This window comes from Homarus americanus, unplaced genomic scaffold (assembly GCF_018991925.1).
Source record: "Homarus americanus isolate GMGI-L3 unplaced genomic scaffold, GMGI_Hamer_2.0 scaffold60645, whole genome shotgun sequence".
NCBI lineage: Eukaryota > Metazoa > Arthropoda > Malacostraca > Decapoda > Nephropidae > Homarus > Homarus americanus.
In genome coordinates, this window is record NW_024725897.1 from 3400 (window position 1) to 18468 (window position 15069).

General features: G+C 38.2%; 1 protein-coding gene across 4 annotated transcripts; it reads left to right on the top strand.

The window, feature by feature from the left end:
- Positions 1-369: 369 nt before the first annotated feature.
- Positions 370-14782, top strand: LOC121865307 (actin-related protein 2/3 complex subunit 1A-like). Of its 4 annotated transcripts, none has more exons than XM_042364650.1 (7): positions 370-477; positions 747-936; positions 2005-2146; positions 3172-3323; positions 9413-9515; positions 10429-10545; positions 14705-14782. In XM_042364650.1, exons 4-7 carry the CDS (start codon positions 3314-3316, stop codon positions 14718-14720), a joined length of 246 nt encoding a protein of 81 aa, XP_042220584.1. In that variant the 5' UTR covers positions 370-477; positions 747-936; positions 2005-2146; positions 3172-3313; the 3' UTR covers positions 14721-14782. The 4 variants fall into 4 exon arrangements, with proteins under 4 accessions (XP_042220584.1, XP_042220583.1, XP_042220581.1 ...); XM_042364649.1 differs by having other exon boundaries at positions 371-477; positions 2005-2102; positions 14705-14781; XM_042364647.1 differs by lacking the exons at positions 10429-10545; positions 14705-14782 and having other exon boundaries at positions 372-477; positions 2005-2102; positions 9413-9450.
- Positions 14783-15069: the final 287 nt, after the last annotated feature.

Genomic DNA, 15069 nt, shown 5'->3' on the forward strand with positions numbered 1-15069 from the left:
AAGAATATAAAGGAAAAGAGACGTGACAGATCGCCCAAGCGGCTAACAAGCCGATCAGTGGCGAAGAGGATAAAAGTAAAAAAAAAAGTAAAAGTAACCACTTGTGCACTGGGTCCACACTCTGCTGAATAAAATTGTCTGGCATTAGCTGAATAAAATATTAAAAGTGGTTTCCAAATACAGGGTAGTGAGGAGGTTAAAAAGGAAAAAAGCATTGTAGATGAATGCAAATGCTCGGTTCTTAATTTCCCGAAATAACTTGGCGCCATCGGCAAACATTTGTATGGAGGAGTGTGTGTGGTATGAGGAACTCCAGAGACAACCATTTTGTGATATAGAATATTATTGATATGGATATGTATTTTTGTAAGCTTCGAGGAGGAAAACGTAATTATGTCTTGTGAATCCGCGCTAGAACGAATATGGGGGGGGGGAGAGACGCCATGGCGTTGTTTACATCCCGGGGCCCAGTAGCAGGTAGGTCCCACGTATTTCTTTGCTCTGTTAGAGTGTGTTTGATAGATTGAGCATAATAAATGTTATATGAAGAATGTGATGATCTCGTGGAGGTAGTTTGTAAGCCAGAATAAGGCTAATTCTAGCGTTGCTCTCCAGACATTCACCCTGGAGTGAGTCTACACCACGGGTTTATTATGTATTGTTTAATTCCTACTACTGTGTGGTACCCCTATGACAACAGTTGATGCTTGTTTTGTATGTATAATAACTAGTTATGTCTGATCTAGGTCCCAGCCTCTTCCTTCTCGGGTGATTTCTAGAGTAAATAATTGAGAGAAGACTACAAGTGTGTCCCATCCCTGAATTGGGAGTTCCCTGCTTTGTGCTTTAAGTCAGGCCAACAGGTTGAGACTCAAGCTGTTTTGGTCAGGACTTGAGGATGTTGACCAGAGTCCGCTAATATCCTTCAATATTTAGGTAAGTAGAAGGAACTCTTTTTTTTGTTCCATGTATTTTGATAATATATAACAAATTAACTTCCTAATGGCATGAAAGAAGTTATTGTAGGTCGTAGTTATGGCGGAAGACGTGAGGGGACAGCCCCGCCTACTGTAAATGATTCATCGCCTTTAACCAATAATTCGTATATCTATGATAATAATTATATACATTGGTCATGTAATTGGTGAAAGATTTATATTTGTACTGTAATATCCATGTAGATACTGTTTTAGTTAATGGATACAGATGGTTGCCACTTTATTTACGGTAAGAAATTAAAGTTAATCTTATATTTAACGGGTATAAAGGTATTCTTGGAAGAGATGACTAAAACCAGCAGGTGTTGTTCAATTTCTTTCATTTTTTCAATATGTTCTTACCATTATGATATATTTTAAAATCTAGGTGACATTTACTAGAACCTATTAAAACCTGATATATTTATATAGTTTTATTTATGACTTGTGTAAGTTTTATAATTTATTTAGTGAATTTTCGATCTTGCACTGGTATTTCTCTCACTGTTATTAATATGTTTTTCGTAATGTTTAGACAATCTAAAACATTTTTCTTTTGTGACATTTCCGCCGGAAATTAAGGATAACCGAGATATTAATTTTTCAATATTATTAGATTTGGTCATTCACGAGTGTTGTCATTTGTTGTTTACGTCTCACGGAGGTCTGACCGCCCGTCGCGCAGTGCTCCTTACCTCCGTGTTGGATTCTTAAGCATTTACAGCGCATGTGTGGGGGGTGGTGTGGGATTTTCTTATTGGCTATAGGAGACTTATAATTGGGCGAGAGTTTTACGTCAATTGCAGATTTTCGTCGGAAAAATAGTGTTAGGTTAGTTAAGGTTAGGTTTGGATTTGTTAGTTTGTTGGTTTTTTATTTATGTGATTTACCCAAAGAACTATTGATTTCCGGCTGAAATTAATATTAAATTTGTTCGAAACTCATCGAGTAACATTGAAAAAACATATTTTTAATATCTGAACAAAGACCGGTGCATTTGTGAAAATTTACCATTTATTTTACACAGTGTTACAGACACCTGCTCCAAGTGATACGCCATGACAGAAGTGTTCCGGTTCGGCCTCGTGCCCATCGCTTGTCGTGCCCGGAATGAGGACCGCAGCCGTGAGTACCGACCTATATGAAGTTAAATAGCACTTGCCTGGCAGGTAAATTGCCATCTAATTTTCAAACTGAGTTTTATCGGTATCACTTTTCTAGAAGAAGTTTTTGTAATATTTGATGATCTCCCACCAATCACATTTCAGGATGCAATCATTCTGCTAAGTTCTAAAATAGATATGTTAGGTCTCACCATTACCTATAATATGTCATGGAAGCCACACGTCCACAACATTGCTAAAACTGCCTTCCGAAAGCTGGGAATGCTGTACAGATGCCGTAGCTACTTTACTCCTGAGCAGTTGCTTCAGTTTATAAGAGATTCATTTGTCCTAACTTGGAGTACTGTGCTCATATCGAGGGTGGCTCTTCTTCTGTCCAACTGTTAGATAAGGTGGAATCAAAGGCATTTCATCTTATTGACTCTCCTCCTTTAATTGATAATCTTTCATCCCTTTCTCTTTGCTTCAATGTTGCTTCACTCTCTTTTTACAGGTACTTTAATGGCCAATGTTTGGTGGATTTGGCATCCCGTGTACTGCCGGCAAGGCCGTGGACTTGTAACGCTCGTATTGCCCGTGGTGCCCACAGTTTCTCTGTGGGCAATTCAATTTCTTTTTACTCTTATTTTTTTTGCCCCCTAGGCCCCATTGTGGTTCAATGACCTGTTGCTGGGTGGCCTATTCCCCGTAAAAAAATAAAAAATAAAAATAAAAAATAACTGCAACCACAGAATTCTGGAAGATTAGATTAGGTTATTCTTTGGTTACTGTAATCTGCAATTTTACCTAAGTTTTCAGCCAGACAGCTGTCATAATACAGCATAATCACTGGGGGGGGGGTTCAGTCCTCTTTTTTATACCTGAGCAGGACTGGTTTCCTCTTCTGGTCATAACATGTTCAAAGCTTCTGATCTCTCCCAGTTTGTACCAGAAAGTAGGTGGAGTTAATTTTATTTTATTTTTTTTTTCATTGTTAGGTTTAGATTTTATTTAGCTACTTAGCTTCTCTGTAGTTTTGTTTTGTTTCTCTAGTTTTGCAACCTCAGTGCATGTGTGTGTATTTCTTACAGAAGTGGCATTGAGTCTCAACAACAATGAAGTGAATATATATGGCAGAGCTGCATCAGAGTGGAAGCTTCAGGAAACACTCCAGGGTCATGATCTGCGTGTCACAGGCATTGACTGGGCTCCCAGCACCAATCGCATTGTTACATGTGGAGCAGTAAGTTTACTGTGTATTTATTTAACCTTTTCATGTGGTTAAGGCATAAATAATTTAAGACTTTAACTTTATCTTTTTTGGTTCAGTTAGTTTTGTATTGTAGCATATACATTTTTTCACTCGGCCCTTAACATACGCTGGTGTTAGGTTTGAGAGATACCCGTGAATGTTAAAAATCCGTGTACTTTTGCCCCCCCCCCTGAAAAACCCCTGGCCCCCCATGTCCTTATTTACCATATATACCTGTGTGTAGTTCGAGTTTTTAAGACCAAATTATTTGGCAAAAAATTGGAGGTCAACCTCTAAACGGGTAATAGTTTCGTTAGGTTGAAAAATATTTACCAGTAACTACCAGTAAACTATGGAAACGACGCACCACCGGCTGTGAGTGTCGGTACAGTTGCCAGGGCAGATCTCTTGCGTCATCATAGGAAGCCCAAAGTAGCCAAATGCATGGTATGGTATACACAGGACGATGTAAAACAAAGTATTCATTTTTTTAAAGTTTATTTATAGATACTGTACATCAATTTTTGTTCATTACATTTGAAACATCAATCTTTGTTAATTAAATTTGAAACAAGTATAGTAGTTTTGTTGAAACGTAATGTACAGTATTTAATATTAAAATGCAAAAAGAGCTATAAAATCAATTAATACTGTACACCCGTAATGTACTGGCTGGCATCTCCACTCGTCCCTGCTGCCGCCAGTCACCGCTCGTCCCCGCTCTATGCCTCCGCCTCCTCCACATCGTCACTACTGTTGTATTAAAATAATATTCTATCCTAATTCACTTGAATAAATACTACAATACCATATTTCTGAATATTTTCATTAAAATCCATCAAAATCATTTTCCTTGTCATCGTCTTAAGCACCAAACAGCTCTTCCCAGTCTTCTCCTTGAACAGGGCTAGAGGTACGTGTTTTTCAAATCGTTTTCAATTAAAAAAATGTTACAGCACATGTATATTTTACCTAAACTGCACCTGAATGAATATATTCTCAGAAAAAAATAGTAGTTTTGCTGAAACGTGGTGTATTTCAATGTAAAATAGGATAAAATACATGATGAAAACAAAAGACTTTACCTAACCTTCCGATGTTCAAGATATGTTACTCGTTTTTTTAATAGTTTTTGGTTTAAATACTGTTATATTACAATGATATTCTATTCATACTGTGCTTGATATACTACATTCACGGAAATGTAATATTTTTTGCTGAAATGACGTCCGTATTACAGTGGAAAGTGGGATAAAATCGTGACGAAAACAATGACTTTCGCTTTCTTTCGTTCAAAAGATGTTACCGTAATCGCTTTTCGAATGGTTTTCAGTAAAAAAACTGTTGCATCACAAGTGAATTAGGATTGAATATTATTGTATTACAACAGTTTTTTAACTGAAAACCATTCAAAAAGCGATTACGGTAACATCTTTTGAACGAAAGAAAGTGAAAGTCATTGCTTTCGTCACTTTCCACTGTAATACCTGCGTCATTTCGGCAAAATATTACATTTCCATATTCTCAGAAATAAATAGTAGTTTTGCTGAAACGTGGTGTATTTCAATGTAAATTAGGATAAACTACACGAAAACAAATGACTTTACCTAACCTTCCGATGTTCAAGATATGTTACTCGTTTTTTTAATAGTTTTCGATTAAAATATTCTTATATTAGTGATATTCTATTCATACTGTGCTTGATATAATACATTCACAGAAATGTAATATTTTTGCAACTACAATGCTGATGTCAACACAAGCGTGGTTACAGCGAGACTGACTGAGTGAGGGAGAGCTATGCGTGTGTGTGTGTGAGGTTGCAGGAGCGGGCGGTGTCCCGTGTTCGGTGCTGCGCGCGATTTGAATGTACTGTACTTCAATTACTTCAATGTACAGAATATTCCTCCGGCGGGGCAATCCGCGTATTTGCAAATCCGTGTATGTTAAACCAGCGTATGTTAAGGGCCGACTGTGTGTGTGTGTGTATATATATATATATATATATATATATATATATATATATATATATATATATATATATATATATATATATATATATATATATATATATATATATATATATATATATATATATTTATTTATTTGTTTAACAGTGCATGAGTTTTTAAATGCCACATTGACGTTCCAGGTTTTTAGTTGTAAAGGAATTTGAGAAAAATTTTTGTGAAATGGTAATACTAAGAGATTCTTATGGTCATGGGTGGGCTTGGGATTGGTTCTATAGAAAGATTTCTTAGTAATGTTAAGGCATTTGTCTATGAAAGATCTAGGGTACTGAAGGTTCAAGCCAATATTATAGATATATTTATATTCCTCATCAATAAATTCCGGGCTGCAAATTCTCAAAGCACATAAAAACAATGATGAAAATACTGACTGTTTGACTATTATGGTGGGCAGAATAATAATGAATGTATGAACACACATGAGTAGGTTTCCTATAAATACTGAACTTAAAGGTGTTACCTATTCTGTGGATCAGACAGTCTAGTAAAGGCAATTTACAGTCATGCTCTAATTCCACAGTGAATTTGAGCAAGGGGGCTAAGTTGTTAAGTTGTGGCAGTTGAAAAGAAACTATTAAGTAATATTTTACCACCTTCAGCAGTCTGGTTTAGATATGTTGATGATGTATTATGTCTCTGGCCATGTAATGAGGACCTAAAAGCATTCCTGCCACAACTTAACAACTTAGCCCCCTCGATCAAATTCACTGTGGAATTAGAGCCACATTTTATCAAAAGCTTTTGATACGTCTCTGAGAACAATATTGCACTGGTTTTTATTGCTGACGGCGTTAGCTATTGATTCTCAAATTAATGCAATAGCCGTGTTTGTGCCTCGGTTCTTTCGGAATCCGTGTTGTCTGGGGTTATATTTGTTTTCCTGTTCTAGATAGTTTCTGAGTCTGCTGTTGACTATTTTTTCTAGTATTTTCCCTGGTGTTTCTAATAAGGATATAGGTCTGGGGAAGTGTCCTGTTGCTAGTGAAGCGTTAAAGATCTGTGGGTATGTTTTGAAGGACTGTTTTGTTTGTCTGACTTAGTCCAGGTGCTTTATTTTTAAAAGTGGTTATTATGTTTCTTATGTCTTTGTGGTGATTGGCAAGGTTAATGTGTCTGCACTGATTAGTATGTTGAGGTCTATTGTTCTTGGTGGTTGCCATTTCTGTGTGTTTAGTGTAAGGTGTGTTGTTACCATCTGTTCTGTTACTCTACAATAGTTTCTGTTTCTTCTTCTGTCATTTTATATATGTTACTCCAGAAATTTCTGAAGATCAGTTCTTTTTCTACAGATTCTCTAGCTTTTACCCCGTTGTCGTCTATAAGATGGCTGTTATCTATGGAGTTAGTGCCCATTAGTTTTTTATTTTACTCCAGAAAAATTTTGGGTTGTGATTATCTGGTTCCATTTGTCGTTGTGTGATTGTTTACATATTTCTTTCAGCTCTTCCTTTAGGTTTCTGAAGAGAGTTATTGTTTCTTGGTTCCGGCCGTGAGTATTTGTATGTTCTAGTATATTATTCAGTCTTGTCTGGATTATCTTCTGTTCGTGTGTTAATTGTGCGTGGGGTAGTGTGCGGTAAGTTGTTTTGGGGGTGTTATTTTCCATGGCTGTGGTGACTTTAGAGTACCATGTTTCCAGGGCTATGTCAATGTCTGCTGTGTTTTTATGTCGATGTATTTGTTCGTTTGTGTTGAGTTCTGCCTTAAAACCCTCCCAGTTTGCTCTGTTGAAAGAGAATCTAGGGGTGGAGGGGATTTGTATTGGTGATGTTGATAGAGTGATAATTATGGGCAGGTGATCGCTAGTGATGGTTGGTCCAGGTTTCATGTGTTAATTCAAATGGTGGTCTCTATTGGTCAGAACCATATCCGGCTTCCCGGTGCTTCCTGCAGCTATGTAGGTTTCGAAATCTGGGCCCAGGTGTGTGATGTTGCCGTTTTCTAATAGGTCGTGTATAATCTTCCCCCTTGGGTTTCTGGTTCTGTGTCCGAGTATGGTGTGTGTCGCATTTAAGTTTCCTATAAAATACTGTATGCTGGTGTGTTACGTCTCATTAGTTTTAGTAAGTCGCCGGTCGGGAATGTTTGTCGTCGGCAAGGTAAATATGTTGTTCCGATTGTTATTGGGCCTTTAGTTGTGTTGATTTCGACTGCTAAGAAGTAGGTTTGGAAATTGTCTATGAGTGTATGTTCAGTTGATGTGTGTAATAGTTGAAGAGTTTTATTTTGTCACTGTTTTTCCGTCGGTGTGAGTTTATGAGAATTATGTCTGGGTCTATGCTGTTGTATATGTTTGTCAGTTCTATTTTTCTTGTATGTGTCCAGGCCAGGACGTTGTGTTGTATTATTTTCTGTGTTCTGTTTTGCGTAATCGTGGGTCGCATGAACTTGACGCGTGTTGTTCGGTTGCTCGGGTCTCTCCGGGGGAGAGTCTCTCTCTCTTCTCCTTCAGTCCTGTTCTTATTTTCTTGAATTTTGATAAGTCTACGTTCTCGATTTTGTTGTATTTGCTGCTTATTTTTCCTCCACGTATTAGTGTTTCTATGAGTCCCTCTTCATATGTGTATTTGGTTGTTCCTTCTTTAATATCTTTTAACAATCTCATTTGTTACAGGGAGTTGACCGAGTAAAACCTGATTCCTATGCTGTCTCCGACGTCGGCTGGCCGTTGACCGGTGGGGTTCTCTCTACGTGGTCTTGCTGGTGTTGACTTAGCTGATTGGTTGGTTGTGTTCTCTAGGGTCTTGTGGTTATTTGGGAGTGGGTTGTATCCATTGCAGTCTCTGCTCCTGTGCAATTTTCTTGTTGTGTTATTTTATCTTCCCTTTCTTTGCTGGTGATTCCTAGACTGTTTTTGGTTATTATTTTGAAAATGTCTGCTGATGGGGCATTGTGTGGGAAGTTTACCTGTGGTAGGTTGTTCGCTGCCAACATTTCTCTGATAGTTTTTCCGAATGTTCCCGTGTTAGCCACGTTGATTATGTGGGCATGTATCGGTGTGGCTAGTATGGTGAAGGGTAGACCCTCGTTAAAACGGACCCCTTTAATCCCGATATCGGACGAAATCTGAATTAAGCGAGGGACTGTCCGTGTCAAATTTCTGGTTCTGGGATTGTCCGATAGATGGCGCGTGCGTGCCATCTGTAGTGTCTTGCAACTTTGTTATTGCAGCATAGGTTTTGGTTGGGTCAGTTTCTATATGTTTGTTCGATTTTTCCTTTTCCTTCATGTCTTTGATGATATCCTTCCTTACTGGGCATCGTGCTGCCAAAGTGTGGTGATGTCCTTTGCAGTTCGGGCATTTTGAATTTTCAGTACGTGTGTCTTTAACTTCCATATTTTCATACGTGGTACAGTTTTGTATCAACTGTGGTCAGGTCTTCTTCATGAGAGTGCTCTTTGTACAGCACAGCTTAAGCATTCATTAGTTATTTTTGACAGATAACTAGTTATAAAGGATAGATCCTGAAATCCTGTTTGATAATAGAGCCTAAAAAGAATTAATGAGATCCCATCCTCCTCCTTTGATGTCATCATAAGAGGTCAGTGGATTATGTGGGGTTGATTCTTCTTCCCGCTCAGTGATAAAGTCTGACAAGTAAATAATTGGTAACTCATGTGCTGTGAAACCTTGAGAGTGATTTCCATACCTTCCAAGCCACCATGGACAACCTTGCTTTGTCAAACATCTGATCATGGGACATGGTTAGGGGGAAGTTGGCTGATGGTTAGTTTAGCCCTAATCACTCTAGTTTAGAGCTTCCAAGGGTTCCAAGCCCTCAAAGTTTGGTGGACACATTTACAACTTAATCTTTATGATGTTATTAAAAGACATTATGCAGCTTAGAGAGCTGCCATCAGGTAATCATGGCTATGCACACAACTGTGGGAAATGGACATGAAATGTTGGAGATGATTATGATGATATCAGCCTTTTCCTGCTATGGGTGGAGAGCAACTGAAACAAGTTGTCGTCACTCCTTCTATTTTATAGTTAAGATTTCAATTGTGTTTAATTACCTGTTTCTGAAAGAGACTTTCTTGTTGCAGGTGACCTTCCTGGAAATTACCGAGACTTAGTGTGCTTTGAAAAAATCCTCTGGAGAGTGGGTCCAGGACTTACACCTGCAAACTTCCTGTTTCTTGGGTTGAGGTGAGTGTTCTTCTTCACTGACAACATGTTTGTTTATTTCTGTGAATTAATATGTAGTAATATCGAGATAATATGGATGTTATAATAAAATTTTGGATAAAATTAGAGCAATACAGTCATGGGGCGGGGCATCTTTTCTCAGCTGAGAAAAAAATGAAGTACAGATGCTCCTCTACTTGCGAAAGAGTTACGTTCTTGAGGCTTGTTTGTAAGTCCAACTTTACTCCTGTAGATACCAAACTTATTGTAAAAACTGAAAAGATGATGGATATTTAGCCCAGCTATACCCTTTAATACAGCCTTAAAACCTGGCTCACTCTTCTCCTCTTAGGTAATGTTTGTTTTATCTGGAATTTTCTTCAAAATAATCCAGTCTCATCCACATTAAACACCTGTTCTGGCAGGTAACCCCCCTCATTGATGATATTTGTTTCTCTGAAAATTTGTAAGTTGAACGTTCTTAAGTAGAGGAGCACCTTTATAGTGGTGTTTCCTTATTATTTCACACTATTATACTTAGCAATATTATAAATCTCTGGCTAATAATAGGGACGGAAAGATAAATACTGATAGGCAAATGAGTTTATTATTATTATTTTATTTTGGGGTGGTTTATGAGGGGGGTGTAAGACGAGTGCTGTTTTTGGTGATCATTAACTTGTTTTACAGTATTAGTCCACAATAATAAGAAAATTTGGGAGAAAAAATTCGGTTATTGTTGGGGTTGAGGCAACTAGATATGTCTGATTACAGCAAATGTGTTATTGTCAATTTGTAGGTGAAAGATTTTATCCTCAATAGATGTAGGTTAACATTACACCTGGAGGCAAATGCCTAAAGAAGGAAGGATATTCCTTTTAGTTGTGTGAAAAAATATTAAAGAAAGTATATTATCATAAGTTTTCTTTTACAGAAAAGATGTATACTACTCCCACGAGGAAAGAACGGCTATCTTTGATTATATCGTCAAAACGAAGAGGTTCGGAGAGGTTAAAGGCACAGTGTTTGGCTGGATATGGCCGAGGCCCAGGTAATACTACACCTCTTACTGCAGTACCTGTTCCTGTTATAGCACATGAACCATCATGTTTATTAATACTCTACTTGTTTTATGCATGCATACATACAGTCAGCCCTTAACATACGCGGGGGTTAGGTAAGAGAGATACCCATGAATGTTAAAAATCCGTGTACTTTTGCCTCCCCCCCCCCCCTAAAAAACCCCTGGCCCCCCCATGTCCTTATTTACCATGTATACCTGTGTGTAGTTCGAGTTTTTAAGACCAAATTATTTGGCCAAAAATTAGGGGTTGACCTCTAAACGGCTAATAGTTTCGTTAGGTTGAAAAATATTTACCAGGAACTACCAGTAAACAATGGAAACGACGCACCACCGGCTTTGAGTGTCGGTACAGCTGCCAGGGCAGATCTCTTGCATCATAATAGCAAGCCCAAAGTAACCAAATGCATGGTATGGTATACACAGTATACTGCTAGATCTGGGGGTCACTAAATCTAAGGGGATAATTTAACTCTAATCTTAATGTCTAAGGGTCGCTGCCACCAGACCCCCTCTGGACAGCATGTAGCTCGTTAGGTAGCAGGCAGAGTGGACTAGGCATTGGGTTAGGTTTTTCATTGACCAGATCGATGAGGGTAAAGAAGGGGGAAACCATAACATGTCTTAATTGATTTATTCCTTCTAAAACATACTGGTAAAAACAACATACATGAATTGGCCTTCCTCAGAAGAACAACGGAATTTTGGTTACCCAGCTGGGCCCCAGACTCCTACATTACTGGCGGGTCATCCACCCACTTATTGCATAACAATCGGTGAACGCCGTATCTCGGTCGTTCCTTCTTACAATATCCCTTAACACATCAGACTGTTCCACGGGTGTGGATTTTAGCACCGTCAGTTATCATACATAGTAGCACCATCTCAACACACCTGTTACACTCCATACCTGCAAGTATGTGACTCCTTGTGACTTTTAGGTATACACAACGGGCACCTCGTTTGCACACCGCCCTCGGTGGGTAAAGACGAGGGCTTCACCTAGAGACATACCAGCACTATTTCTACGCCTGGTATTATAGGTCGCTCCAAGTGACGACCGCAGTTTCTCACGGTCTCCTTAGTTGTGACTATTCATGTGGAGTGGTGCGCTGGGAATCCACCGGTTCATAGTGGACTGGTATAGTGGGGAGTCATTCCCCACCTGGTGTGGCGCTCAAGGAGACAATGGCGGCCGGGCGGCAAGATACCCCGACCACGTGGCACCTGTGGTGACGGCAGAACGGGAAAGACTAAGCAATAATGCCTGGCGGGCGGTTATCCCACCCCTTAACACATCCCTATCACACTTATATATCCGGCAAAGCTTTAAACTGTAGTAACTGCTATTTATCAACCTTACTTGTAGGGCGGGATATAGCCCGCTAGGACACTGACCGGTGGTGACGGCAGAACGGGAAAGACTAAGGCCGGCTTCCCGCCGCTTCTCGTCACATAGGCCTACAGTTTCCAATCCTCAATTTACACTTTTGTTTCTTATGGTTCTCACCTGAACACTTCACGGTATCTTGTCACTCATTTCTTATAAACACATATATTAATCCTAAATTACACACTAAGGTCAGGTCTTGGTTTGCTAGTGCTTGGTTAAATGCCTGGGATTTTAATATCAACGGGCATCTGAGGCGGGTACATGACGCGCCTTGAAACAAAAGCCGAATGAACATGGCGGGGGTGTATCAACTTCACTTAAAACTGTAATGAGGGATCCTCCTCTCACACATTGCACTATTTGAACACAGACATAAGATTCTCTGATCACTGTACCTGTCGTGGGTATATGTCACGTGAGGCTACGAGGTGTATTAAATTCATACCGACGCATACACGATATTTCCTTTCCAGTATAGTTTCTAGATCACTGTCAACACCTCACATAGTTCTGATACATTTATCCTTTTTCCAGATCATTGTTCTCATGTATTTTCATATGATATCTGTTGGAGTTATGTTCGCTCCACGCTCACAGACGTAAATAGTAGGACCTTCAAACCCTGATCCACACTTAGTCTTACAGTACCCTAGTCCGGCTCAACTGGACTTTAACATTCATCTTATGCCTACCCTGAGTGATCCTTAATGCTATGAATACATACACGTGATATGATATAACTATACCTGGGTACAATACAACACAGGGTCTAGGAACCTTGAGTAGGTGAGTTGTCCTTTCTCAATGTTTCCCGTTTTCTGGGGTTCTACAAGCGCTGTGCATTTGAATGTTATGTAGCGTAATATGAATTAGATGGGATTTTTAGGGATGACAATGATGTGCGCAGTACAACAGGACGATGTAAAACAAAGTATTCATTTTTTAAAGTTTATTTATAGATACTGTACATAAATTTTTGTTCATTACATTTGAAACATCAATCTTTGTGAATTAAATTTGAAACAAAAGAAAACTACTATACCATATTCTCATTAAAATATTACATCACAAGTATATTTTACCTTAACTGTGACTGAATGAATATATTCTCAGAAATAAATATGAAAATGTAATATTTTGGCTGAAATGACGTACATATTACAGTGGAAAGTGGGATAAAATCATGACGAAAACAATGTCTTTCGCTTTCTTTCGTTGTTCGAAAGATTTTACCGTAATCGCATTTCGAATGGTTTTGAGTTAAAAAACTGTTGTACCGTACCGTATTACAATAATATTCTATCCTATCATTAGCCTCATAATCCCACAACTGAAAACCATTCGAAAAGTGATTACGGTAACATCTTTTGAACGAAAGAAAAGTCGTCATTTTAGTATCACTTTCACTGTAATATTCCATATTCTCAGAAATAAATAGTAGTTTTGTTGAAACGTAATGTACGGTATTTAATATTAAAATGCAAAAAGAGCTATAAAATCAATTAATACTGTACATCCGTAATGTACTGGCTGGCATCCCCACTCGTCCCTGCTGCTGCCAGTCACCGCACCTCCCCGCTCTATGCCTCCGCCTCCTCCACGTCGTCACTACTGTTGTATTACAATAATATTCTATCCTAATTCACTTAAATAAGTACTACGATACCATATTTCTGAATATTTTCATTAAAATCCATCAAAATCTATTTCATTGTCATCGTCTTAAGCACCAAAGAGCTCCTCCCAGTCTTCTCCTTGAACAGGGCTAGAGGGTACGTGTTTTTCGAATCGTTTTCAGTTAAAAAACTATTTCATGTATTATATCAAGCACAGTATGAATAGAATATCATTGTAATATAACAGAATTTCATCCGAAAACTATTAAAAAAACGAGTAACATCTTAAGAACATCGGAAGCTTAGGTAAAGTCTTTTGTTTTCGTCATGTATTTTTATCCTAATTTACATTGAAATACATCACGTTTCAGCAACACTATTTATTTCCAAGAATATATTCATTCGGGCGCAGTTTAAGTAAAATATACGTGTGATGTAATAGTTTTTTAACTGAAAACGATTCGAAAAACACGTACCCTCTAGCCCCGTTCAAGGAGAGGACTGGGAGAAGCTGTTTGGTGCTGCAGACGATGACAAGGAAAATGATTTTGATGGGTTTTAATGAAAATATTCAGAAATATGGTATCGTAGTATTTATTCAAGTCAATTAGGATAGAATATTATTGTAATACAACAGTTTTTTAACTGAAAACCATTCGAAAAGGGATTACGGTAACATCTTTTGAACGAAAGAAAGATTAAGTCATTGTTTTCGTCACGATTTTATCCAACTTTCCACTGTGATACGTACGCCATTTCAGCAAAAATATTACATTTCCGTGAATGCATTATATCAAGCACAGTATGAATAGAATACCGGTGTAACATAACATTATTTTGAGTCTTACTCTTTCCATTTACAGAGTACTGTACAAGCCCATGATAATGGCTCCTATAGGTGATAAACTTCGTTGTGTGAAGAGAAAGAATAACTCGTTGAAATTGAGTGACAAACTTGAAATAATTAAGAAACTAGAATGTGGTGTGAGCAATACTGTTCTAATGGAAACATACGACATTGGAAAACAAACAACTGCTGTACTGAATAACTATTAATTTATGGACATATTTTTATCATAAACTGTTGTGTATATTAACTGTTTTTGTTTGTTTGTTCCAGATGTGTTAACGACTAAACCCTTGAGAAATTAACAACTGGATCATGGAGACTCTGCTGCTACAAGTATGTCTTTATGTCTGTCTAACTGTCTATCTTTATCTATCTGTGCTTCTATATCTTTCTATCAGTCTTTCAATACCTGTATGTCTGTCTGTTTGGTATCTATATCATCTATCAGACTGTCTTTATATATACAAGCATCTGTCTTATCTATATCTATGCTATCAGTAAGAAAGATATTGACATTGAGTGAGGAAGGTGGATACACAAGAGGTACAGTGAATGATGGTGGGTACACAAGTGGTACAGTGAGTGAGGAAGGTGGGTACACAAGAGGTACAGTGAATGAGGATGGTGGGTACACA

Excerpts from the sequence above, each read along its gene's own strand:
- LOC121865307 (XM_042364647.1), top strand. The coding sequence starts at position 2,036 with ATGACAGAAGTGTTCCGGTTCGGCCTCGTGCCCATCGCTTGTCGTGCC. Across the intron at positions 2,103-3,171 it reads CCGGAATGAGGACCGCAGCC|AAGTGGCATTGAGTCTCAAC; the intron begins GTGAGTACCGAC and ends TATTTCTTACAG. Across the intron at positions 3,324-9,412 it reads GCATTGTTACATGTGGAGCA|GTGACCTTCCTGGAAATTAC; the intron begins GTAAGTTTACTG and ends TTCTTGTTGCAG.